This window comes from Geotrypetes seraphini, chromosome 11 (genome assembly GCF_902459505.1).
Source record: "Geotrypetes seraphini chromosome 11, aGeoSer1.1, whole genome shotgun sequence".
NCBI classification, from domain to species: domain Eukaryota; kingdom Metazoa; phylum Chordata; class Amphibia; order Gymnophiona; family Dermophiidae; genus Geotrypetes; species Geotrypetes seraphini.
The window spans coordinates 90,124,056-90,150,446 of record NC_047094.1 but is presented as its reverse complement, the minus strand read 5'-3'; the positions used below and the strand labels follow the sequence as shown (position 1 = coordinate 90,150,446).

The window sequence follows — 26,391 nt, the reverse complement described above, 5'->3', positions numbered from 1 at the left end:
ACGAAAAGGAAATTTTAAGACAATCCAAGAACATAAGACCTTTTACATTAAAAATGATGAAATATTTTGATACCTACCAGTCAGGACATTACAAAGTTCACACTACAAAGAAATTTAAGCTGCTATGTCACCTCTGTCTTCTACTTACCTACTCACATACCCACTCCTCCCTCTTCCTGTGAAACTATCAAATTTCAAGTTTTATTAAAATTTGATAATACACTAGTCATACATTCTAAGCATTTAACAGTTAAAAAATTAAAATGGGGAACAATTAACAAACTTATTAATGACAGGACAATACTTACATGGAAACAACAGGTTGGTAGGGAGAAATACAATTTTAAAAGAAAAGAGAACAAATAAGGTGAAAAACATTAGGGAAAAGAGACGGATCATATCAGTGTTGAATATAAATAAAGCAGAATTTGGCATGGAAGGACCCTAAGATCATTTAGCAATCATAAGCGTCTTTAAATAAGAAACTTTTAAGCACTTATATATACAGTGGTGCCTCACACAACGAACTTAATTGGTTCCAGGAGCAAGTTTGTTATGTGAAACGTTCGTTATGTGAAACGCGTTTTCCCATAGGAATACATGTAAAAAAAAATAATTCGTTCTGCAGCATAAAATATGCTAAGATGACATAAAAAAGATAAATTTTTTGTTATTATTTTTATTTAGATACATCTAAAAACATACATCTCCCTGTCCTTTTACTTCCACTATCTTCCTATCCCATCTCTATTCCCTTTTGTCCCTCTCCCCATGATCAATCATCTCACCACCTCTCTCTGCCCTCACCCTCAGGGTTCAAGATTGCTTCCACTCTTTTTCCTGTTGTTCTCTCTGCCTGTCACCCTATGATTTAGCATCCCTTCTGCCCTTGTCCAATATTTCCCCTTCTCTCCCTCCCTCTCATCCCCTGCTCCAACATGTGCTTTCAGCGGCCTTCTCCCCCCTTAAGCGTCTTTTCTTCTCCACTCCACCTTTCCTCCCTCCCTGCCTCCACCTTTGTGGCGCTTTTGCACCCGACCGACAACAGAACAGGCCCGGTCGGACAAATCTCCCTGTCCTGTAGCCGCGAATCTAAATTACCTTCTTACAGCAGCTGGATTATTGAAGCTGCTGTAAGAGGTAATTTAGATTCGCGGCTACAGGGCAGGGAGGTTTGTCGGCCGGGCCTGTTGTCGGTCGATCGGGGGACCTGACCAGCTGTGCACATTCTTCGGGGCGGACCGCCCCCTCCCCCCTCTTTCGTTCGCCATTGCCTTCTTCCTACCTGCCCTGCCGCAGCCGCACACAGCCGAACGGAAGTCTTCCTGATGTCAGCGCTGACGTCGGAGGAAGGGAGGGCTTTGCTTAAGCCCTCCCTCCGACGTCAGCGCTGACATCGGGAAGATTTCCGTTCGGCTGTGTGCTGCGACAGGGCAGGTAAGGAGAAGGAGACTACCCTCGCGGCTCGACCAACCCCGCTGCGATCCAACCCCGCAGGAACCCCGGACTTCGTTGTGTGAAACGAAGTCCGTTGTACGAATCAAGACATAAAGTTCGTTGTGCGCAGCGTTCGCTGTGCGAGGCACCACTGTACTGATATGTGTCAACATTTGCTTATTTCTGATCTGAAGAAGGGGTTACCTTTGAAAGCTAATCATAAAATGCATTGAGTTAGTCCAATAAATAAGGTATTACTTATTTCCTTTGTTTTTGTTTTATTTTAAAATATTACCTTGAAAAGTGGACTAACACAGCCACCATACCATTTAATTAATTCTGTAATTATCTTTCTTGACACACAGGGTGACCCTGGTCCCCCAGGCCCAGATGGGATTCCAGGCAGTGTCGGCCTGCAGGTAAAACTGTTGTATTAAACTAATCAGCACAAAACTAACCAAATTAAATGACATGAGTCGTACAAGGCTTGTGTTGAGGGCGGTGATTCAGAATCTGGGGTTCTATGGGTCATTTCCTGCAGTCGATTAGATCAGGCAGGAGGTCAGATTTGCATTCAGGACATGGTCATGTGAAAAGGAAGCTTTGAATATTTTCATGCTTGGATAACATTGTCACTGCCTCAAAGAGGTAAGAATAAAAGCACATTCTGCAGGCACCCTTCAGTGTAATCTTTGTAACATCCCTGAGGTCATATGCAAAACCAGAGCTTGATCTTGCTGAATTCACAAAAGATCTTTATAGCTGCTCAGAGAAACACATGATCACACAAGGGTAGAGTTGCCAGATGTCTAGGTTCCCCCGGACATGTCCTCTTTTTGAGGACTCTCTAGGAAGTCTGGGTGGCTTTTCTATTTTGATATTTTTGTCCGGGGAAACCGAACATCTGGAAACCCTACAACAGTCGTTGCAAGGCCTGCGCACCTATCCGGCGTCCCCTGCTGCCCCCCCCCTCCCACACACACCCACCCCACGAGATCCTATGCTTGCTCACCTTTCTCGCAGCGCTGCTGCTTTAACTCTTCGGCCTTGAAGTAAACATGCTGCCTTCGGCGATCTGGAAGCTTTTCCTCTGCTACTGCTTCTTGCCCCCACATAGGCAGGAAGCAGTAGTAGAGAGAAAGCTTCCGAGTCACTGGAGGCACTGTGACACGTTGCCTATGGCCGAAGAGTTAGAGCAGCACCAATGGGAGAACTGTGAGCAAGCACCAGATGGGTGGTGAGGAGGAATAGCATGGGGGAAGGTAAGAGATGTTGAACCGTGGGGATGGGAAGGAAAGATGCCAAACCTCCATGGGAAGAAAGAGAAGGGGTAGATAGATTCCAGGCCACAGAGGGGGAGAAGAAGGAAAAGGGAGAGATGTTGAGATCACTGGATGGGGAAGGGGGGAAGAAGAGAGAGATGTCAGACCAGGGAAAGGAAAAAGGAGGGAGAGGGTCCAGCCTAAGGCAGAGGGAGGGGAAGGGAAAGGCAGAGATATGCCAGACCAAAAAGGGGTGAGGAGGGAAAGGAAGGAGGGCAGAGAAATGCCAGACTGTGGGAAGGAGAGGATAAAGATCCCAGACCATAGCAGGAGGAAAAGGGAAAGACAGATGACAGACCATAGGAGAGGGAAAGAGAGGGAGGAGATGGCACACAGGGATGGAGGGGAAGGGGAAAGATAGAGAGGACATGGTGTTAAGGGATGGGGGATGCATGGGGAAGGAGAAGGGGAGAGCAAGGAAGGAGTGGTTACAAAGTGATGGGAGAAGTGGGGAAAGGAAGAAAATGGAAGAAATGGTGTTTATGGATAGATGGGAATAGGGGAGAAGAAAGAGGGAGGAGATGACACACATGGATGATGGGTAGGGGCAGAGAGAAGGAGGAGATAGTGAGCATGGGTAGATGGGAAGGGAAGACATGGAAAAGTACGGTAAATAGATTTGAGGAAGATGCAGAAAAGTGGAAGAAAGTTGAATAAAGTTGAATAAAGTTAATGCCAAAGATGGATGTAGGGCAGAAAGTGAAGAAAAGAAAAACAGCAAATGGATCAGGTGGCCCTGGAAACAGAGTTTAGAAAACAGACAGAAGGAAGTGTAACCAGAGTCTGGGAAAAGATGAGTAGAAAAATAAAATCACCAGACAACAAAGGAAGAAAAGTGATTTTATTTTCAATTTACTTTGATTGCAAAGTGTTAGTTTTCAGAATTTACATCTGCTATCTATATTTTGCACTGTTAAGGAAGAAATATATTTCTTTCTATTTCGCTGGTGGTGTACTGCATGCATAGTCTGGCATCTTAGGTCTTTTAGTTAGTGGTCCTGTATTTGCATACAGTTTATCTGTGTTTTGCACGTATGACCAAGGCCAGGTGTTCTGGTAGGCATGAATGTTGTGAAACATTGGTGTCATGGCCCCAAGTAGGAAGATATTTGCTGGCAGTTTGTCCAGGTTTTGGAAGGCTCTGAGCTCGGGGCCATGTCTGAAAGACTTCTGTACTTGCATAGATATTGATGTGATGACATCGCACATTTGCATAGAAACATAGAAACATAGAAATTGACGGCAGAAAAGGGCTATAGCCCATCGAGTCTGCCCATACCAATGACCCACTCCCTGATTCTTACTCTCCTAGAGATCCCACATGAATATCCCATTTTCTCTTGAAATCTAACACGCTGCTGGCCTCAATCACCCTCTGAGGCAGCTCGTTCCAATGATCTACCACCCTTTCAGTGAAGAAGTACTTCCTCGCATCACCCTGAAATTTCCCTCCCCTGATTTTCAGCGAGTGTCCTCTGGTTACTGAGGGCCCTATAAGACTGAAGATATCATCTTTCACCTCTATACGCCCAGTAATATACTTAAAGGTCTCAATCATGTCCCCTCTCTCCCTTCGCTCCTCCAGTGAGTACATCCGCAGTTTTTTTAACCTTTCTTCATACGTGAGTTCCCTGAGCCCCAAAACCATCCTGGTAGCCATTCGCTGAACCGACTCAATTCTCAACACATCTTTTCGGTAGTGTGGTCTCCAGAATTGAACACAATACTCGAGATGAGGTCTCACCATGGATCTGTACAGCGGCATTATGACTTCAGGTTTTCTGCTGACAAAACCCCTACGGATACAGCCCATCATTTGTCTTGCCTTGGACGATGCCTTCTCCACTTGATTGGCAGCCTTCATATCGTCGCTAATGATCACTCCTAAATCACGTTCCACCGTGGTCCTGGACAATGTTTCACCAGAGTCAGTACTCCTTGACATCATTGATGACAGCTGGGCAATACTCGACAAAGGCAGTGATGCCCTACTAGTCCTACTTGACCTCAGCGCGGCCTTTGACACAGTCGACCACCACCTCCTCACATCCAGACTCTATGACCTCGGAATCAAGGACACAGCCCTCCAATGGATCACCTCCTTCCTCCATCAAAGGACCCAGACCGTCCTACTAGGAACTCACAAATCTCGCCCCAAGCCTATAAAATATGGTGTTCCTCAAGGCGCCCTTCTATCCCCCCTCCTATTCAACCTCTACATCAGGCCTGTCATTGATATAGCGCAGAAATATAGCATTAAAATCCACTCTTATGCAGATGACATCCAGCTGCTCCTCCCACTAGGTGAGAATCGATCGTCCCAAATTACTAACCTCCAACATTGCCTCTCCGATATGAAAACTTGGATGTCAAACAACAAACTTCAACTAAACGCCACTAAAACAGAACTCTTATGGATCAGGAAAAAAAGCACCAAATTCACACGTCCTACCCTAGCATGGGACTCCACTCTACTAACAGCAACAGATCAGGTACGCAGCCTAGGAGTAACCTTAGATGGACACCTATCCCTATCCGCCCACATATCCCAAGTAATCTCCACCTCCTTCTACTACCTCCGCCAACTGAAAAAGATCAAACCCTACATCTCCACACCTGACCTCGCCCAACTCCTCTACGCATATGTTCTCTCCAGAATGGATTACTGTAACTCCCTATTTAATGGACTAACCAAAAATAATCTCAAACGCCTCCAACGTGTCCAAAATGCAGCTATCCGCCTCCTACACAACCTCAACTACCATGATCCCGTCTCCCCTGCACTCTGCGCTGAACACTGGCTCCCAATTAGCCAGCGCTGTGCTTTCAAGGCCCTAGCAGTAGCCCACAAGAGAATTTATGCCACCACCCCCTCCTACATAAGATCTAAGCTTCCCATCTACACCCCCACTCGCACCCTCCGCTCAAAATCGGAAATACGCCTATGCATTCCCCCTGGAAGGTCCCTCCTCTCAGAAACTGCCCGCAAACGATCCTACAGCCACTTCATCCCACATCTTTGGAATAAACTCCCCCCCCAACTCAGGCAACAGAACTCTTTATTGACATTCCGTAAAATGGTAAAGACCCTCCTCTTCAACAAAAGATCTCCCTCAGTCTACACCCCCCCTTAAACCCCACCTCTCTCTTCTCTCCTCTATTTAACTTCTCCTAAATTTCAGTATAGACCTCTCTTAGTCTGTACTCTGATAAATTGTCTGTACTCTGAAAAATTGTCTGTAACCTGATAAATACTGCACAATCTTGTATGTCCAAACATCTAAACCTATTGCACATTTATTTGCCTAACTACTTCTACTATGTATGTTTACTTGTAGACCGTTCTGAGCTACTGGGAGAACGGGATATAAATCTAAATAAATAAATAAATAAATAAATAAATAAATAAAATTTAGTGTGTAAGTTCTGTGTGGATTTTTTTTTGCCTAGGTGCATTACTTTACATTTTTTAGCATTGAAGCCCAGCTGCCAAGTTGATGACCACTGTTCAAGCTGTCTTAGGTCCTGCGTCATAAAGTCAGGCACACTGCTTTTGCCAACTATGTTGCATAGTTTGGCATCGTCGGCAAACAGTGATACTTTTCCTCTAAGTCCTTGGGTCAAATCTCCTATGAATAAATTGAATAGAATCGGCCCTAAGACGGAGCCCTGAGGTACTCCACTCATCACTGCTGACGTTTTGGAGGGGGTACCGTTTACCATCACCCTTTGAAGCCTACCATCTAGCCAATCCCTTACCCATGTTGTGAATGTATCCCCTAATCCCATCGATTTTAGTTTGTTCAACAGCCTGCGGTGTGGAACGCTATCAAAAGCTTTGCTGAAGTCCAAGTATATCACGTCAAGGGACTCACCGGCATCCAGATGACTGGTCACCCAATCAAAGAAGTCAATCAGATTAGATTGGCAGGACCTTCCCCTGGTGAATCCGTGTTGCTGTGGATCACGTAGATTTTCTTCATCTAGAATTTTGTCAAGTTCCTGTTTGATCAGTGTTTCCATGAGTTTGCACACTATGGATGTAAGACTCACCGGTCTGTAATTTCCTGTCTCCGTTCTGCAGCCCTTTTTGTGGAGTGGAATTACGTTAGCTGTTTTCCAGTCTAGGGGTACTATTCCCGTGCGCATGGAAAGATTGAAGAGTACGGATAGTGGTTCAGCCAGAACTTCACTCAGCTCTCTGAGTACCCTGGGGTGTAGATTGTCTGGCCCCATAGCTTTGTCTACTTTGAGTCTTGAAAGTTCGTGGTAGACATTACTAGGTGTAAACTCGTAATCACGAAACAGGTCATTTTGGCTGTTTCTTATTTGTAGTTGCGGACCATCTCCCGGTGCTTCACAGGTGAATACTGAGCAGAAGTATTCATTTAGCAGTTCTGCTTTGGTAGTATCAGATTCTACGTAGTTTCCATCTGATTTCCTAAGGCGTTCTATTCCATTTTTGTTTCTCTTCCTGTCGCTAATGTACCTGAAGAAGGATTTGTCCCCTTTTTTAATGTTCCGTGCTAGATCTTCCTCTGTTTGAAGTTTGGCTTCCCTGACTGCCTTTTTGACAGCCTTAGATCTGGCCTGATAGTCTTCTTTTGCCTCCCTTTTCCCAAGATGTTTGTAGGTAATAAATGTTTCTTTTTTCATTTTAATGAGGTCAGAAATTTCTTTGTTGAACCATTGTGGTTTTTTGTTTCTCCGGCGTTTGCTTACTGTTTTTACGTAGCGGCTAGATGCTTCGTTCAGGATGGATTTTAGGTTTGACCACATATTTTCCGGGTTGTCAGTTTCTGCATGGTTTTGCAGCTTTTGATGGACAAAGTCTCTCAAGTGGTCGAAATCTGCCTCCCTAAAGTTGAGGACCCTCGTTGCTGTGTTTGATTTAGAGAAGCCTTTCCTGAGGTTGAGCCATACCATGTTGTGGTCGCTGGAGCCCAGCGTGTCTCCCACTGATACTTCCGAGACACTGTCTCCATTTGTGAGTACCAGGTCCAGTATTGCTTTTTCCCTGGTGGGCTCTAATACCATTTGTTTTAGTTGTGCACCCTTAATGGAGGTTATTATTCTCTTGCTACCGCTCGTAGTTGCTGAGAGGGTGTTCCAGTCTGCATCTGGCATGTTGAAGTCGCCTAACAGTACTGTGTCACCACGCAAAGTGATGTTCTCTATGTCCTCAATCAATTCTTTGTCTTCATCTTCCTTTTGTCTCGGAGGCCTGTATACCACACCGAGGTAAAGGCATTTTTCGTTCCCTCTGGTCAGGTTTACCCAAAGTGATTCCCCTGTGTATCTAACCTCTGTGATCCTGGTAGTTTTGATATTATCCTTAGTGTATAGTGCTACCCCCCCCCCTCCTAATTTGCCCTCTCTGTCCCGACGAAGTAGATTGTAGCCTGGTATAACCATATCCCACCCATGCGAGTCTGTGAACCAGGTCTCGGATATCGCTACTATATCAAGGTCTGCATTCCTTATTTCTGTTTCTAGTTCCAGGATTTTGTTGCCCAAGCTGTGTGCATTAACATACATTGCTCTCCAAATTTGTGATGATATGCCTATCCCCGTTAGTGTACTTGCCTTAGGCTCAGAAGTGTGTATACTATGGGTACCTACCTTAGGCTCAGAAGTGTGGGTTTTACTTGCTTCACCAGGATGGATCCTTACTGCTCTGGTATGTATGTGTGAACCCTCCCCCAACTTACCTAGTTTAAAGCCTTCCGAAGTAGATGTGCTAGTCGATGTCCAAAAACTTTCTTGCCTCTCTTTGTTAGGTGAAGTCCATCAGGTCCCTGTAGTCCTTGTAGCGCTGCTCCGTGGTCTAGGAATCCAAAGTTCGTCTCTAAACACCATTCGCGAAGCCACTCGTTGGTCCTATGGATGCGCTCTTCCCTGTCTCTGCCTTTGTCTCTTACCGGGAGGATTGATGAGAAGACCACCTGTGCTCCTGTCTGCTTTAGCTTCCTTCCCAGGGCCTCGAAGTCTTTAGGGATGCTGTCTGATGTGCTTCTAGCAGTATCGTTGGTACCTACATGAATGAGAAACATAGGGAAATGGTCAGTAGGTTTTAGAAGTTTGTCTATACTGGTGGTGATGTCGCGGATCCTGGCTCCAGGGAGACAGCAGACCTCCCTTGACTGCAAATCTGGTCTGCAAATTGGTCCTTCGGTGCCTCTTAGCATGGAGTCTCCGATGACCACCACTCTACGCTCCTTCCGAGGGGGGGTAGATCGAGCATCGAGAACCGCAGCCGGTGTTCTGTGTTCGGAATCCTCCTCTGCTTCATCCTCGTCAGTTCCTTCTTGAAGGACGTGAAATCTGTTTTTCAGGGAAAGTCGTGGCGTTGGTGTTGAACTGCCCTGTTTGAGAGAAAAAGAAGAAGAAGGTGAGAATGGGGGGGGATTTCTTTGCTTGCCAGTAGAAGAGGTTACCAGCTGCCAGGGACCGGAATCTCCAATCATTTCCTGTATTCCAAACATTGTGTTTAGTGCTGTAGGTTTGGGTATGTCGAGAATGGACCTGTCGTGGGTTCTCTCTGTGATGTGTGACAGTTCCAGAATAGCGTCGTCGATGAAGGCCTCATCATCTCTTATGCTCCTCAGGCGCTTTACCTCCTCCCTGAGGCTCAGTAGTTCCTGCAGGGTATCTTCGCCTAAGTTTCCTAGCTCCTCTGTCTGCGTAGAGACTGTAGTGCACTTAGAGAGGGGGGGGGAGGTCTCGGTCTGCACTGAGACCTCTGCCCTCTGAACCATGTTGCCCTCTGCCTTCTGTGTACAGACCTCGAGCGTCCTCTGTTTCCCTCCGGATGCTGGAGTGTCGATCTTGATCGTAGCTTTGGTACTCCGTGTCCTCCCTGCCATTTCCAAGTTAGAGCAATTTAGTTCTGTAAAGAGAAAGAGTGAGACGTTAGAGAGTATGTAAGGAGAAAGAAGAAGATTTTTTTTATTTTTTTTTATTTAAGTGTAAGAGAGTGTAAGAGAGTGTATGGGTGTATTTAAGTGTAAGAGAGTGTAAGAGAGTGTATGGGTGTGAGAAGAAAGGATTAACTATCTGGCAGAGAGTGTAAGAAGGTGTATGGTTGTGAGAAGAGAGGAGGAAGAGTGTGATTGATCGAAGAGTTTAGATTAGGCTCTTCTCAAGGCCCTTCGCAAAGGCGCTCTCGCTAAGGCGAGCGCCTTTGCCGCTCGCCTTCGCCGCGCACCGAACGGCTGCGCGCCGTTGGCCCGCCTCCTTTTATGGAGGGGCCCGGCGCCAACTGCTGATGCGGTGGGGGTGGGCGGGGCTACACGCCGCTACCCCGAAGCCTCGTTGGAAGTTTGCCGCTCGCCCTCGCGCTGCCTTAGCCCTCTCCTGCTCCTGATGCCTCGTGTGCTGCTTGCAGGTATCTCTCTCTCCTACAGCAGTGGCTTGACCGTCGGCTCTCCTCCTTTTATGGAGGGGCCCGGCGCCAACTGCTGATGCGGTGGGGGTGGGCGGGGCTACACGCCGCTACCCCGAAGCCTCGTTGGAAGTTTGCCGCTCGCCCTCGCGCTGCCTTAGCCCTCTCCTGCTCCTGATGCCTCGTGTGCTGCTTGCAGGTATCTCTCTCTCCTACAGCATGAGCATGATTTCATTGTATTGACATCCACGCATGCACAGAGGCCTTCTAGACACTGCCCAGAGCTTGAGGAAGGAGACATGGGGCGGGGTTGGGGGCATAATGAGGTAGGGCTGGAGACAGAACGAGGTGGGGCAATGTGCCCTCTTTTTTTTTTTTTTTTAAAGAGGAAATCTGGTGAACCTATATAAGGGATTCACTCCCACCTGGGAAGACCCTGTGGTGCTAACATTCACCAGCTTTAGAATTTTAGATGTTGCAGCTCAAACACATTCATTGCCATGACTTTGTTCAGTCACTGTACCGTCCTGCTCATATTTCCATTCTCATCCTTTTTTTTCCTGGAATAATGCAAGCTCAGTTTCTAAAGAAAATAAGACAGATTTTTAGAATTTTAAGCTCACAATTTATTTTACATTTTACAAATTTTTGTGGCCAGCTTCAAACATGGAGTCTTGCAGTAGGCCTGCATCTGTCGCACACAGGCCACTGAAATTTAAAAAAAAAAAAAAAAAAAAAAGGAAGGTGATGGTATGTTTCAGGGCATTTCTCACTGCACATCTCGTAGGATGCCCTCATAGTTCAGGCATTCTGGATCTGATACTGCTCTTGCTTGTTTACCACATCCATTTGTTAACTGCTAACAGGAGTTTATTTTGTTTTTTGTTTATTTTTTAGGGGCCACGAGGGCTACAGGGCCTTGTTGGGCCACAAGGTACTCCTGGAGATAGAGTAAGTAAAATTCAGCTAGGATGGTAGCTTTGATTGTTCAAGTGCGAAATGACTCCATGTCAAGTCTTAAATTCACTTATCTTGGTTTCAGGGAGACATAGGCTTTCAAGGGCCTCCTGGACATCCTGGGCCTCCAGGGAAAACCGTATGTATTCATTTTTAGGAATTGTCAGGTGCACCTTTGCATTGTCATGGCTGATAGCAACCCATCTGTTCCTGTTTACCTAACTAGATTAGCCTGTTATTTAAGTGTTTTATAAATGTTTATATAATGCAGCTTCTAGGGGCTGGAGATCAGTTGCAAGGGGGCAGATCAGTGCAGCTCCTGTGTTTCTTACATTATGGATCACCCTAAACCAGTGGTCTCAAACTCACGGCCCGGGGGCCACATGCGGCCCGCCAGTTTCTATTTTGAGGCCCTCGGTATGTTTATCATAATCACAAAAGTAAAATAAAACAGTTTTTTGATCATATGTCTCTTTAGTTATAAATTACAATATTATTATTAAGACTTAGCTAAAAGGAAAGATTTATAAATTATAAAGAGTTTTACTTCATGCAAAACTGTCATTTCTTTAATAAGACATTAACTATTTTTTTCTGAGGCCCTCCACGTACCTACAAATCCAAAATGTGGCCCGGCAAAGGGCTTGAGTTTGAGACCAAAACCTAATCTTGACTGTTCATGATGGATTCTGAAATTTTGCTGAGTTGATTATTTTGGATCTATTCATCATATACTATTAGGTTATTGGCAACACGGACAAGCACAGAGGATTTCTGAGGGAAAAGTAGAGATTGTAGAGCTTATAGTTAGAGATTTAAAATCCTATCCACCTCCTCCACCATCATTTTCTATCTTTCAATGAGATTATCAGTTTCAGCATGCATACCAGTAAGCACCCAGCCTTCTGTAACTTGGTAATAAAGTTGTTATTACAGATTTCTGATGTATGGGGTGTTTTATTTCCTCCATTTTTCATTGGTTTACAGGAAGCCGATGGCAAAATGCTCCAGTCTGTACCATAAAATTAAAAGCTTCCAAAAGGATGAAACTTCTGCCTTTAATTGTGAACAATATACTGTCTCTTCTTTTCTTAATTCTAGGGAAATCAAGGTGTCCAAGGGCATCAAGGCTTTATTGGACCTAAAGGAGATGGCGTAAGTGAAAAAAAGTGCATAGGGTGAGGTAATAGCTTGTACCAGTATTTAGATGATTTTTTCCCCAGTAACTTAAGGGTTAACATTAGATTATGACTTTCCCTGCCTCATAGACTGATTAACTTTTGTGCCGACCACTAATTTTTCCATTTTTAATTACTGTAAGAAGCTTAAATATTGGTATGATGGGTGGAATATCAAGCTATGAAATGAAATGAAACTAGTTAAATATGGGAAGAGGGATAGGCATGCCAAGGGTGTGGTTAGTTAAAGTTTTCTGGTTAAGCCTGCCTGCATATTACCTATCCTAAAGTAATGGCTTAACTGATGTGCCACAATTTGTTTAATTTAATTTGGGGGGGGGGGGGGGAAATCAAAGAAATACGAACAGAATGATGTTCTCTCACTGGCTTCCACAGCTGGCATTGTGATTGTCTGGATCCTGCCGCATCTGAATAAATGTAACAGCGGGATCTGGATAGTCTCTGTTGCGAGGACCTGAAAGAACTGAGTCCTCCAGGGTCCCGGTCTACTCATTCCCTCTGCCCGCCCCTCCAACTCAACTTCACCCTATCCTAGCCCTGCCTTTAGGCAGTAACCCCTCCCCTATTCCTTCTACTAAGTTTCCCTAACTAACGGTCCTCCCCCCCCCCCACACCTTGCCTCTCTGGCAACACGAGGCCTCCCAGCCCCGTGTTACCATACGCCCTTCGAGACAAGCTCTAGGGCTCCTTATAACCGATGTTTCAGCCATTATGCTGTGGCCAGGAGCAGCTCAAGGCAATCTTCTGCCTGAGGCAAGGGATGAGCTACACTCCACCCCCACCCCACCCCACCCCCCAAGCATCCAAAAAGGGGATGAGACAAGGGCTGCCCCAACTATTAGGCTTTCTACTTTCATCTTTCTTCCCACATTTGGCATTTTTCCCATTCCACACACACACATACACATACCGCCGCTCGCATCTAGCTCAGTGAGTCGCCACTGCTGCCCAGCAACTTTTATGACAAATTGAAGGTAGATGTTGGGGCGGTGGATGAGTAATGGGGAAAATGAGGATGGAGGGGTGAAGGGGAGCATCAGAGAGCTGGCCAGCAACAACATGCCACTCCCTCAACACTGCTACCTGAGGCTACCGCCTCATTAAAGGGACGCCCCTGGCTGTGGCTTCAGGGCATGCTATGAGATCTGCAGATTGTCTTTATATACCATAAAGAAAGCCACAGCATGATGGCTGAAACATCGGTTACACTTATTCAGATGTGGCAAGGCCTGGACAACTGCAACAATCACGAACAAAACTTTGTTCATGTCTCCATTTTGATTTTCTGCTAAGCAACAAGCAGTCACTATCTGGTTCCTTCACCTCACTTCCAGAATCTAGAAATTCAAGATTCCTAAGTACTTCCTTATCCAATTCATGGGATCTCCAAAGTGAGACAGAAACGATTCTGTTGGATCTGTATTATAATTTGATGGAGGTCAGCAGAGCCTAAGGCTGGTACCATTTTATTGTACAATTTGGAAACATTAGCCTGACAGGGCAGAAGTGACTCGCTGTCCCATTTTGATTTTAGAGACCCTACTGATGAGTAAGAGGCATTGAAGGGGGCAGGCCCAGGAGATGTTGACATTTTTTTTTTTCATGCTTGTAGCAATGTTTTCTTTGGACAGTGGGTGCTGGCTCGCATTCTGTTTTGTTTTTTGTTTACTTTTCCGGCATTTTTTAAAATGACAACCACCTTAAGCTGCTTTAGATCTGGATATTCAGTGCTCGGCCATATTTGACTACTGGATCTACATATCTGAGTCATCAGTGGCTGCCAGAAATTTATCCAGGTTAGGACTACTTTTTATGTTGTCTGACTTGCCTGGATATTTAACTGGGCACCAGCACGTAATATCAATGGTTTTTGGATAACTTCTGGCTCCATCTTTGAGGCTTTCTTGAAGGTTGGCTGACTAGCTCATTAACCTTACCAACTGATCTGGGCCTGCTCCACATAGAAAGATCACATAGGCTTGGAATGCGTCAGACAATGGCTATGTGATCTCAGGTGATTATTATTAAGCTACTAAATTATGCCCATAAACAGGCCATCTTGTAGGCAGTGCAAGGAGGTCAAATGTTGAACTATGAAAATAAACGAGTCCTATGTTTTCAAACTGCAGAGATGCAGTTTTGTCCCAATTTGTTCCACCTTGTTCACTCAAAAGATCTGATTCGCAATGCTATTCCCAACACATTTGTGTTAACCCATCAGGGCACTACACAATATTATGAGGATGTGGCAGCAGCTCAGGCCTTTGTGACAGCATTGGGCTTGGCTGGAGCTTCAGGGAGCATTCCAATACTCTGATCAACGGGCCAGTTGTTATAGCACTGAAACTATCCATTTATGTTACAAACATAGTGGACAGTGTCTCCATTGGACTTTTGAGGCCAATTTAGAGCATAATGCAGCCCTTGAACCATATGAATGATAACCTAGTACATGAGGAGAAGTTGACTGAGTGATCGAGGTGCAATTGAGGGACTAATTGTGTGTGGAAAAGCAATGGATGTTGGGAGTATGAGCTGGAAGAGCCTCTATATAACACACTGGGAGAATTTAAGACCATGTGGACTTGGTGCTTGGCTTTGTAGATGTGACTTGCGATGACATTTCAGCTAACTAACTGAGGGATAACCAACTTCAACAAGAATCTTCAGTTTTCTCACCAGCACTTTGGAGTTCTAACAGACCTTGAACACCTTAGCAATAATAATAATATGGGAGAGTGACTGTCACCACTAATTGAGACTAGATAATGGCTTGTCCAAAGAATACTTGATTGTAGTTGTTGGGTCTTGGAAAGTCCATAATCGAAATCAGGCTGAGCTCTTAAATGCCAGCCTTATACAAGATGTACTTTTTTTTTTTTGAGTGCTGGCAGGAATGCACCCATCCCCATTGCATTTTGGTATGTTCTGCATCTGTTAGGTACATCTCCTGAAGCATTATAATATCTGCTGACATTGTAAATTCAAAATTTTTGTTCTTTTCACCAGTGAGTTAATACCCCCTATTTCCAAGTCACAATCTGGACCATTATATCTCAACTAATATCTTAATTGGCCATAAAAATGTGATAGCTAGAATTATACTATATCAATATCTGAGTGACTGTCCCAGATACCAGTCCTCAGACACAAACCCGGTCCATCATAATCAAAGTGAAATTATCAGAGACCTCCTTCCCCCCCCCTCCCCCCAAAAAGGTGTCTAGGGAATCAAAGATAAAGGTAAAAAAAGTGGGTTTGCCATCTTTTTTCGTAAAGGGGTAGCGAGTCAGATATGCACTGTGGTGGCTGATACTGGGGGTCATTATGTTTTCTGTATAGCCATTGTTGTGGGGCAAACCCTCCTTCTGGGCAGTACATATGCCAAAAATTATAAAAAGAATGTGCTTTGGCACTGATATGAAAGGACCAGTGCCCCTAGATTTAATAATAATAATAATAATAACTTTATTCTTCTATACCGCCACAATCTTGCAACTTCTAGGCGGTTTACAATCAAGAGTGCTGGACATTCAGCGAAATACAATAAGTAGATATTCAGAGGAAATACAGAGATCAGAGACCTCAGGAGGCAATAGTATAGAAATACAATTTACATTCGGTGTATACAAAACAGGGGAGAGAAGGTCAAGCAAAAAAGAAAAAGTGGAAAAAAGACCTCAGTTCAGCATCATTGGTCTAAAAAACTCCACTTCTCTTCAACTGACCAAATTATCAACTGTTATAGTCTTATCTCAATCTACATAATCAATATTATAATATTCTTATTTCTTAGCTATAATCAATCTCCAAAAGATTGATTATAGCTAAGAAATAAGAATATTATAATATGTGGATTGAGATAAGAATATAACAGTTGAAAATTTGGTCAGTTGAAGAGAAGTGGAGTTTTTTTAAGACTCGTGAAGCTGTACCGAGGTCATTCTCCACTTTTTCTTTTTTACTTGGCCTTCTCTCCTCTGTTTTGTATACATTGAATGTAAATCTATGGGCACTGGTTCTTTCATATTAATGCCAAATCATATTCTTTTTATAATTTTTGTTTTTGGTACTTTCTCCTCCAGCTGGGAAACTCTTGCCTCCAGAGAAGCAAGCCTGCCATCAGCCATTCCAGCCCTATCTTCCTGAGCCGATAGCCGCTCCTCCACTTGTTGCAGTTGTGCAGCCTGCCCCACCAGGGTATCTTTAAGGTCGTCCATAGAGGCATGCAGCTTGGCCAGTTTTTCATCAAGCAGCTGCGAGAGGTGCCTCATGGAGACCTGCATCACCTCATTTGGGGAGTGGGCCGTCACAGCATCTGTTTGGGTCTCCGCCATCTTGCGCGCCGGGCTCCCAGAGGTCTTTGTCGGCCGCGAAACTTTTGGCGGCATACTCCGCCGCTAAGGAGTGCAAGCCGCGTTTCTCAGCCCTCCGCCGGTTCCCGTTGCCTAGCAACGGCTGCGCCGCTAAGGTTTAATTATGTGCCGGTCAGGAGCGCGCCGGGAGGGGAGGAAGTCGGGGGAAGCAGAGCGGTGCTCAGACGAACCAGCCATCACGTGCATAATTTTTGTTTTTGGTAAATGTGCTTTCTCAAACATTGAAGTGGTAACGGCATAAATGCCCCCAATCAACATGATAAATTATTTTATAAATGATTATACACCTTACTCATGCCCATGAGACCGTACCAATGATACTAGTTGGGAATTTTAACACAACATGGGACTCCAACATAGACAGGTCCACATGCCCCACTGTTAGATCTGGGGCCTCCAAGGGCTTCCCCTAGTTGTGTGGTTTGCTAGATCTTATAGATGTGTGGTGCATCCTGCACCCAGAGGAGAAACTATATTCGTATGTCCCATGCACATTCCATGCAGTCTTGCATCAACTATCTTCTGGCATCTAGAGGTCTTTTTTTCCCCAAATATCACACAAATGGAACTAGATCTTTATATGATTTCGGAACATGCGTGGGTGTAACTGGATTGGGAGGGATACTCAGGGAGATACTCTAGTTATCAGTGGTCCTATCCTTTATGGTTGCATATGGATCATAGGTTCTATGAATTTTTTATGAAAAGCTGGAAGGACTATTGCCTCCATAACCAAAGACACGAGGGAGATCCAGCACTATATTGGGAAGCTTTAAAGGTGGCCCTTTGGGGGGAAATCATTGGCTATGCTCATATGGTTCATAAATTATAAGATAAATTTTGTGCCTATCCCACCAATTATGTACAGCAAGACAAATCTTTGCTAGTAATCCAAGCCCAACAAACAAGAGTCAGTTGATATCATTGCAAGTTGCTTTGAATGAAAGGCTATACCTTAGAACGTTTAAAACAATGACTTATTTCCAGTAACATGGCCAAAAGAGTGAGAAGTTGCTTGCACATTAGATTCTCCGAAGGAGAACTGTAGAAAAATATTATTTTATACATGGAAGGAAAGAGACAGGTCACCACAGATGAGGTGATTTCTGGAGTGTTTTGGGACTTTTATGAGTGTCTATATGCTTCCCCAGCAGACAAGAGCTTACCTGATACCTTGTACTTAGATAGGTTTGAATTGCTACATCTTACTTCAAAGTAGTTGGATGTATTAATTTCTCCTGTTTCGGAAGATAAGGTGGAGTTGGCTATTGGGCAAAGCCCTTGCTTAAAAGCTTCTGGTATAGATGATTTTGGGCAGAGTTTTATAAACTCATGAAACCAGAAGTGGTTCCTATAACTAGAATGTTGAATACTGTGGTCAACGCTAAAGCGATGCCAGAACACTTTTAATGTGGCTCAGGTTATAGTGCTCCCAAAGCCTGGTAAAGATCCTACTATGCCAAGCTGCTGTAGGTCCATATCATTGAACTTTTGAGGTCAAAACTTCTCTCTAAAGTAATGGTTAACAGATTAGCGTGAGTCCTCCCAGCGGTCATCCATTAATCTCAGGTCAGGTTTGTATAAGGCAGATCTGTGGCAAAAAAAACTTCTGTTTGATATTAGTTTTTCTGGAATACCGAGCCCAAAAGGGCATTCCCTTTTTCCTAATAAGTTTTGACGCGGAGAAAGCATTTGATCACGTTCATTGGAATTATCTCTAAGCAACCTTAGATAAATATGGGTTTACTGGCAGATTTATATCTATTAAAAGCATTATCTGCCTCTCCCAAGGCTACTCTTCTTGTAAATGATTTACAATCATCCTCTTTTGAAATTTTTAGGGGCACAAGACAGCTGCCCTTTGTCGCCTCTATTATTTGTATTATCTTTAGACCCATTGATTAGCGACATACATGTTTTCCCTGACATACAGGGAGTGTGCCTGGGAGAGTATTATTTTAAGCTAGCAGCTTTTGCAGATAATCTATTGGTGCATTTCACAAACCCACAGTGTTTGCTGAGGGAGCTCATAGACAATTTTAAGAATATGGTGACTTTGCAGGATTACGACTCAAGCTCTCTAAATTGGAAGCTTTACCATCAGTGGAGGAACTAATGCAGCTGTGGGGAACTGATTTTCTTTTGCAATGGGTGTCAGAAGCTTTTCACTATCTAGGTGTTTACCTCCCCATGGATACATGGTTAAGAACATAAGAATAGCCTTACTGGGTCAGACCAATGGTCCATCAAGCCCAGTAGCCCGTTTTCATGGTGGCCAATCCAGGTCACTAGTACCTGGCCAAAACCCAAAGAGTAGCAATATTCCATGCTACTGATCCAGGGCAAGCAGTGGCTTCCCCCATGTCTTTCTCAATAACAGACTATGGGCTTTTCCTCCAGGAACTTGTTCAAACCTTTCTTAAAACCAGCTACGCTATCTGCTCTTATGGTTATATTTTTTGAATGTTTCTTACCTGATAGGGTTGACAAAAAATCACAAGAAATGGTGGAGTGATCTACCCCTTTCACTTACAGGTAGATGGTGGGTTTCTCACAATGGTTATATGTGTTACAGATGCTTCCCTTGTGATTGCTGAAGGAAGGATCTTTGGACTTTAGATTGATTGATTTTATGTTTTTGTTGGGCTGGTCAATGACAGCACAAACATTTTAAATGAAATTGCCCCCATAAAAACCCGCCAAATCAGAACTACAAATCAGGAGAGATGGTTCGACTTAGAGCTGCTACTGATAAAGAGGGACCTTAGAAAATCAGAAAGATTATGGCTAAAGTCCGGAACCCAGGAACACAGAGTTGCCTGGAGATTTAAACTAAAAACTTACAAAAATCTTACCAAGGAAAAACAAAAAAATTTCTACTCTCACAAAATTGGTAACATTACAATCAACAGCAGCAACCTCTTTAAACTGGTTAATGACCTTTACAACATCGAGATACTCACTAACAACCATGAAGAATCTACACTAACCGCTAACACCCTAGCTGATTTCTTCAACTCCAAGATCCAAAAACTAAGATCAACATTACCTACCTTGACCAATCCCCTTGAGCTCTTTCCCATTCTCCCTGACACCGACATAGCTAAACCAGACCAAGGGTCTAGATTTGGCCTAAACTGGAACCAATTCACTACAATCGACTGGAAAACCTTCAACAAATACTACAACAAATGCACTAACTCCTTCTGCAAACTGGATACCTGCCCCCCAAACATTATGAAAATTGCTCCGATCCACTTCAAAGCCAACATGCTAAAGTGGGTTAACTCCCTATTATCCTCAGGAAATTTCCCACCAGAGCAAGGCCATATTATGATAACCCCAATCATAAAAAACGTGAAGGAACCTCCTAACGCCCCTTCTAATTACAGACCAATCGCTAGCATCCCTCTATTCACCAAAATAGCTGAAGGGGTAGTAAAAGCTGAACTTACCGCATACCTGGAAAAATTCAACATCCTAAGCGACAATCGGGCTTTCACGCGGACCACAGCACAGAAACCATTATAGCCTCCTTACTTGACCACTTGCACACACTCTTTAGTCAGGGGTCCAGCGCTCTGATCTTGCAACTCGACCTGAGCAGTGCGTTTGACCTAGTTGACCACACCATTCTCCTAGAATGCCTGGCCCACATTGGCATCTCCGACCAGGTCCTCAACTGGTTCCATGGGTTCCTACGAAACAGATCCTATAGGGTACTCAAAAATGACTCTCTTACAGCTGGGATAACTCCTGCGGTGTTCCGCAGGGCTCGCCCCTGTCCTCAACCCTGTTTAATATCTACCTCGCCTCCCTGGGTACACAAGCTCCCTACATAAACTCAAGCTCAAATTTTTCATCTATGCAGATGACATCACAATAGTCATCCCTCTAACCAGTCTCTCCCAGGAACTTCTCGCCTACATCACAAGCATACTCAATCAGATAGAACTCTGGATGCTTTCCTACAGACTAAAACTAAACCCTGACAAAACAAAATTCTTCCTGGCCACCCCCAAAGACAAAATCAAAGACACCACAATCCAAGTGAAAGGATTAGTTTTCCCACTCGAACAAACATTAAAAATACTGGGAGTCACGCTAGACAAACATCTATCCCTAGAAAAGCTTCTCGGTGCTCTGGAAACTTCGCACCATAAAAAAATACTTTGATGACACCGCATTCTGCCTACTAGTACAATCCTCCATTCTTAGCATACTGGATTACTGCAATATCATTTACCTGAGCTCCACGAAGAAAACCACCAGAAGACTAAAATTGATTCAGAATACAGCCGTCCGCCTCATTTTCGGCCTGAACAAATGGGAACACATCACTCCTTTCTACCACCAACTACATTGGCTACCTTTCGAATCCAGAGTCCTTTTCAAATTTGCCTGCTTCTGCTACAAAACAGTATTTGGTCTATCACCAAGATACCTCTTTCCCCACTTCACTATGAATTGCACCAACAAGAAATCCCGCAGAATTCAGCTGTTCGCCTTCCCCTCCCTAAAATTATGTCAGCTCAAAAGATTCCTCAACAAAACCTTCGCCTTCCAGGCAGCTAAGCTGAACCCTTGGCTAGCCCAAATGAAGCTCGAGGCCCCAACCTACCTCAACTTCAGAAAACTACTCAAAACATGCCTATTCCGCAAACTTTATAATTCAGCCTATCTGTTAAGGCATCTGAAAGATTGGATGATGGACGAACAACAATTTACTCCAATCAGATTGGTATCTGCATTTTATGCACTGTACTGTCTACAATTTACTCCAACCAGATTGGTATCTGCATTTAATGCACTCTGCTGCCTACAAGCTTGGTTACACATGCCAAATAAGACCCTCCTTCTTGGTCTTCAGACTAGGATCTTATTTCAGTCTTTGAGAGATGGGTGAAGAGTCATGTGAGGCATCTGATTAATTGTCTATATGATGACATCCAGAGTTCAGGCCACAATTAGATAATCTTAAATTTGTAGAATGGGTACAGAAAGGCTTTAAGTTGGTAGAACACTTTCTGGAAGATGATGGTGGGTTAAATCCTTTTGAAAGACTGTGAGACTCCTTAGGTCAAAAATGGGAGAATATCTATGCTTATTGCCAAGTCAAACACTATATAAGATCTTTACCAGTAGAGCAATTAAGCCAGCACATAGTAAAATGAGTCTTTTTTTTCTTAGTGTAGCAGATTGTAACACATCAGTCTCAGCTTTTCACCGAGACTTAGGTCAATTGAAACAGAGCTGGGAAGGAGACCTTACATAAAACTTGAGTTCTTAGAATATTGAGAAGAATGTTAGTGGAATCCCACAGTTGGTTGGGACTGCAGGAGTACAGAGAGCCTACCATACTCAGGTTCAGTTCCATAAGATGGGTGGAGTTGATTAACCACTGTGCCTTAAATGTCATAGGGAGTTCAATAATATTGTTCATTCTTTTTGGACTTGTTGGTACATCCATAAAACTCTGGTCTGATATTGTGCGTTATCTCAATAATTTGTTGGGGGGATCAGGATCAGCGACACAGTTGGTGTTGGATGTGCCAAGAGTGTTTAAGGGGTTACCCAAGAGTGAAATCTTAATTTGCCATAAGATATATCTCCTGGCACGCGAGTGTATATTATACAATGTTGGACTCCAACAGATCCCCCAATGTATTGGCAATAGAGAAACCAAGTCCATACATTTAGTCACCTGACAAGCACATGCAGAGGAGGGCTACTCAAAAAGGAGGAAACATTTTTTTTATACATTTGGGAATCCTATTTGAATTCCTTATACACAAGAGGTCAGAATTTAATTCTAAGTAATTTGTAATCCAGATATGCGATGTATCTTCAATAAACCCCTTCCATTTCGCCTTTTATTAAATGTCCCTGGAATTGAGAAAGGGAGGGATGGGTAGGTTTGGGGGTTTTCCTTAGGGGACACAAGAACCCAGTTCCCCTGAGGAGTTCAGGATACTGGGGTTTATGACCTTGGTTCCACCACTGAATGGAATACTACGGGTTCAGTTTGGACATTTGGGTATAGAAGCAATAGGATAAAGAGTGAGGATGAAAACATTTTAGAAAACTTTTAATGACTGGTTATATGTTGAACATTGTTGTTTAATTTTGCACCCATTGTGTATATATATTTCTTGCTTTGAGTTCATCTATCATCAGTATAAATGATTTAAGAATCAGGCTGAAAATACTTGTCTCAAAGCGTTTTAAGTGTCCTTTTTTTCTTTCTGTATGTATTTTTAAAGTATTTACTTTATTTTAAAAAATTTTAACTATCAAAACAGCATAGGAAAATGACATGCATGTAAATAAATGGAAAACATAAACAGGAAGTTACATACAAGAGTGAAGTGAGAGCTGCTTTCAGAGTACTCTGGTGGTTCATGGGTGGGCTAAGAATAATTCTTTTATGCCTAAGGGTTTCAGGAATAGACTGGAGAGCACTCTTTGACTAACCAAGAGATGTAGAGAAGGGCTGAGAGTCTTTTAGTAATCCAAAGATGCAGAGATGAGCTGGGACTCTCTCTTTCTCATGCCTGAGCATGCAGAGGTGGGCTGGAATTCAGAATGGTGAGGCAGGTATTGTGTTGAGTAGGCTTTTAATACTGGTCAATCTATAACTTTTACTGTTTTTTTTTCTAGGGTAGGCCTGGTGCAAAAGGAATGCCTGGATCTGCTGGACCCATAGGGGAACCTGTAAGTCCTTGTGATTTACTAATTGGTACTCATACCAGATGTTTACTGTGAGCGGATTATAAATGTTTTAAATAAATAAATACAACTGGAAGATGAGTTGTAACAGCTTTGATTCAATCTATGATACTGCTTCCTCACTTTCCCCACCTCATTCCACTCCATCTCCAATTCATACTTATGTCCTAAGTTCATGCCATTCTCATTCAAATGTTTCATCTCCTTCTTTCTCATTGATGACTTACGAGTCATTCAAGTGTAGCAAATGCTCAGATAAGTTGCTAATGGGATTAAGCCAGCTCTGGCCTTCATGGTCAGGACATTGTATTGTATTTAAAAGTTGAAATGTGATTTTTGTGTAACCCTTGGTCCATCCTCTGGATGAATGCTGGGTCTCTTTTGGACAAGTGAGAGGAATTGTGATGATCAAGGAAAGAGATGATTGAAGACTTGGGAGTCCACCAGTTGAAAGGTTTATTGGTATCCACAATTCAAAAACAATACTTTTATGGTGTACACAGAGGCCCAACAAGGACCATATTTCAGTGTATAGTGCCTGTGTCAGTTGTCCTTAAACTGTGATATGCCAAAATTCTAATTCTTAATAGTGAGAAATTTCAAATGTTCTTTATACTCCACTGTTAAAACTGCAACGCTGAAGACTTTAGGGAGGGTTGAGCACCGAGATCTGTGAGTGGGCCAAGGTGATCTCAATGCTGTGCTTTCTGTTCTTTTATAGGGGATGCCCGGACGTGATGGGCGGGATGGAAGTCCTGGAATCGATGGTGAGAAGGTTTGTATCCCATATCTAAACACCATTTCTACAAGTGTGAAGTCTGATTTTTCACAGAGCATCTATGTAGGAATAGGGACAACCAGGTGGAGATATTCACAGTTCCCTACCTTTAGCAAAATACTTGTAAGAATGTGAAAAAATTTATATGCATCTTCCAACATGTTCAGCTGCAGCAACTTTTAGAAAAATACATGTCAAAAAAGAAAACAGTATCACATGGGGATTTACTCATGTAAAAATTATGTCTACTAGAGAAACTAATTAAGAGCTGAGTGAATTAACCTTTTTGTGGTGGTTTTAGATACTATGGAGACAAATATGATTGCTCCTGGGTCCAAAGAAAGCAGGGAGCTGGCATACCTACCTCTGATCAGGTGTAAATGCTGATGAAACATTTTTGGGAATGTACTTCTGTGGCCATTGTAAGATGAGAAAATATGCATTTTTATTTTATATTTTTGGATCACTCCTAACACGTACCCTTAATTTATGTGTCCTGTGGCTTCTATACATGCAAATCATGGCACTGCAAAATAGCAAAGTTACCTGTAGCAGGTGTGCTTCGAGGACAGCAGGTGTATAATCTCACATGTGGGTGACATCATCCATGGAACCCAGTACAGACAAATACCAAGTGTACTGTCACTTAAAATTTTTAAGCACTGCCTGTACTACACTTGTGCTGATGCCTTCCCACCTAGGGTTACCTATGACTCCAGAAAAAGGAGGATGGATTGAGACATCCAGGTTTTACTTCAATCTGTCCTCCTTCCATTGCTTTCCAAAGGAAGTAAACCAGGATGTCTCAATCCATCCTCCTTTTTCTGGGCAATATGGTAACCCTATTACTGCCTGATGTTGGCTTGCGGGACCTGTAGTTCAGTAACAAAGCTAAGATGCCAACTAGGGAAGGTGGCAAGGTTGTGAGAATGTATACCTGCTATCCTCAGAGAACACCTTCTACAGGTAAGGAACTTGGCTTTCTTTGAGAACAAGTAGGTTTACTTTATGTACACGAATATAAGCCGACCCGAATATAAACCGAGGTAATCTTTTTTCCCCCCAAAAAAGGGGGGCAAAAAGGTTGACTCGAATATAAACTGGGGGGGTTAATATCCCTGCCCATTCCCTGCCCTGCCAGGCTCTGTACCATGTCCCCCCTCCCTTCTTGCCCTGCCAGGCTCTGCTCCCTGTCACCCCTCCCTCCCTGCCCTGAACCCAGTCCCTTCTCCCGATGCCTTGTAGGCCTCCACCGGGCCTGCCATAAGACCTGGTGGTCCAGCGGTGGGCTGGGACAGGAGGGAACCCACCCTCCTCTTGTCCTGGCCGACTGTTAAAAACTTTTACCTTCCTCGCCTCCCCAGCATACCTTTAAAATCCCTAGTAGTCTAGCGGTGAACCGAAGCAGGAGCGGTTTTCCCATGCTCCTGCCCTGTGCAGAGCCACTAGTGATTGAAGAAAACAACAAAAGATGAAAAACTGGTGAGAAAAAACAAAAGGAGGGCACCCATAAAGGTAAAAGTTTGCGCTGAGGAGAACTCTGAAAGCACAACTTCTCAGCTCCATGGAAAAATAGGAACTGCAGGTTCCACGAGCTGACATTGGGCAAGAAGGCACCAGCGTGCACGGCACAGGCAGTGCTTTTAAATTTAAAGTGACAGTGCACTTGGTATCTGTACCGGGTTCTTTGGATGACATTACCCACATATGAGAATACAAGAATATTATATGTTTCTCCTCAGAGAATAGTTCTTACATGTGTAGAGCTTTTATATGTGTAAATGCCAATATTTAGGTATGTGGAAGGTGCACAAGCCTCTGGAAATGGCCTCTTTAGTTAACATATGAGATTTTATCTATTCTAGTTATTATCTTCCATTTGATAGCCTGCCTTTTACCATAAGCCTTACAGCTATGAACAATAGTCGCCAAAAAGAAAAATACAAATTAATGTATAAATTTACAAATACTCTACCGTACTAAGAGAATTCCCACTACACAATTACTCCAAACATCACACAATTTAATAAAGATCTTTAATGTACCAAGGGCGGGGTGGTGGGGGTGGTCCGTCCCAGGTACAGGGAATTGGGGAGTGCCTGGAGAAGGGGGTGCCTTGCCCTGGGTGGTTACCAAGCAAGATATACCACTGGTCAAGATAAAATCACCTCTTCTCCCCACCTCCTTGCAGTGAAAACAATTCCTGCAA

The 26,391-nt window shown here is 43.7% G+C and overlaps 1 protein-coding gene across 1 annotated transcript in view; it reads left to right on the top strand.

Moving 5' to 3' along the window:
* COL9A3 (collagen type IX alpha 3 chain) overlaps positions 1–26,391 on the top strand; it is a 248,740-nt gene that overhangs the window by 70,133 nt on the left and 152,216 nt on the right. The window contains exons 13-18 of the mRNA XM_033962849.1: positions 1,803–1,856; positions 11,041–11,094; positions 11,186–11,239; positions 12,202–12,255; positions 23,336–23,389; positions 24,126–24,179. Of these exons, the coding sequence (XP_033818740.1) occupies positions 1,803–1,856; positions 11,041–11,094; positions 11,186–11,239; positions 12,202–12,255; positions 23,336–23,389; positions 24,126–24,179 (324 nt within the window). The remainder of the gene's footprint in view (positions 1–1,802; positions 1,857–11,040; positions 11,095–11,185; positions 11,240–12,201; positions 12,256–23,335; positions 23,390–24,125; positions 24,180–26,391) is intronic.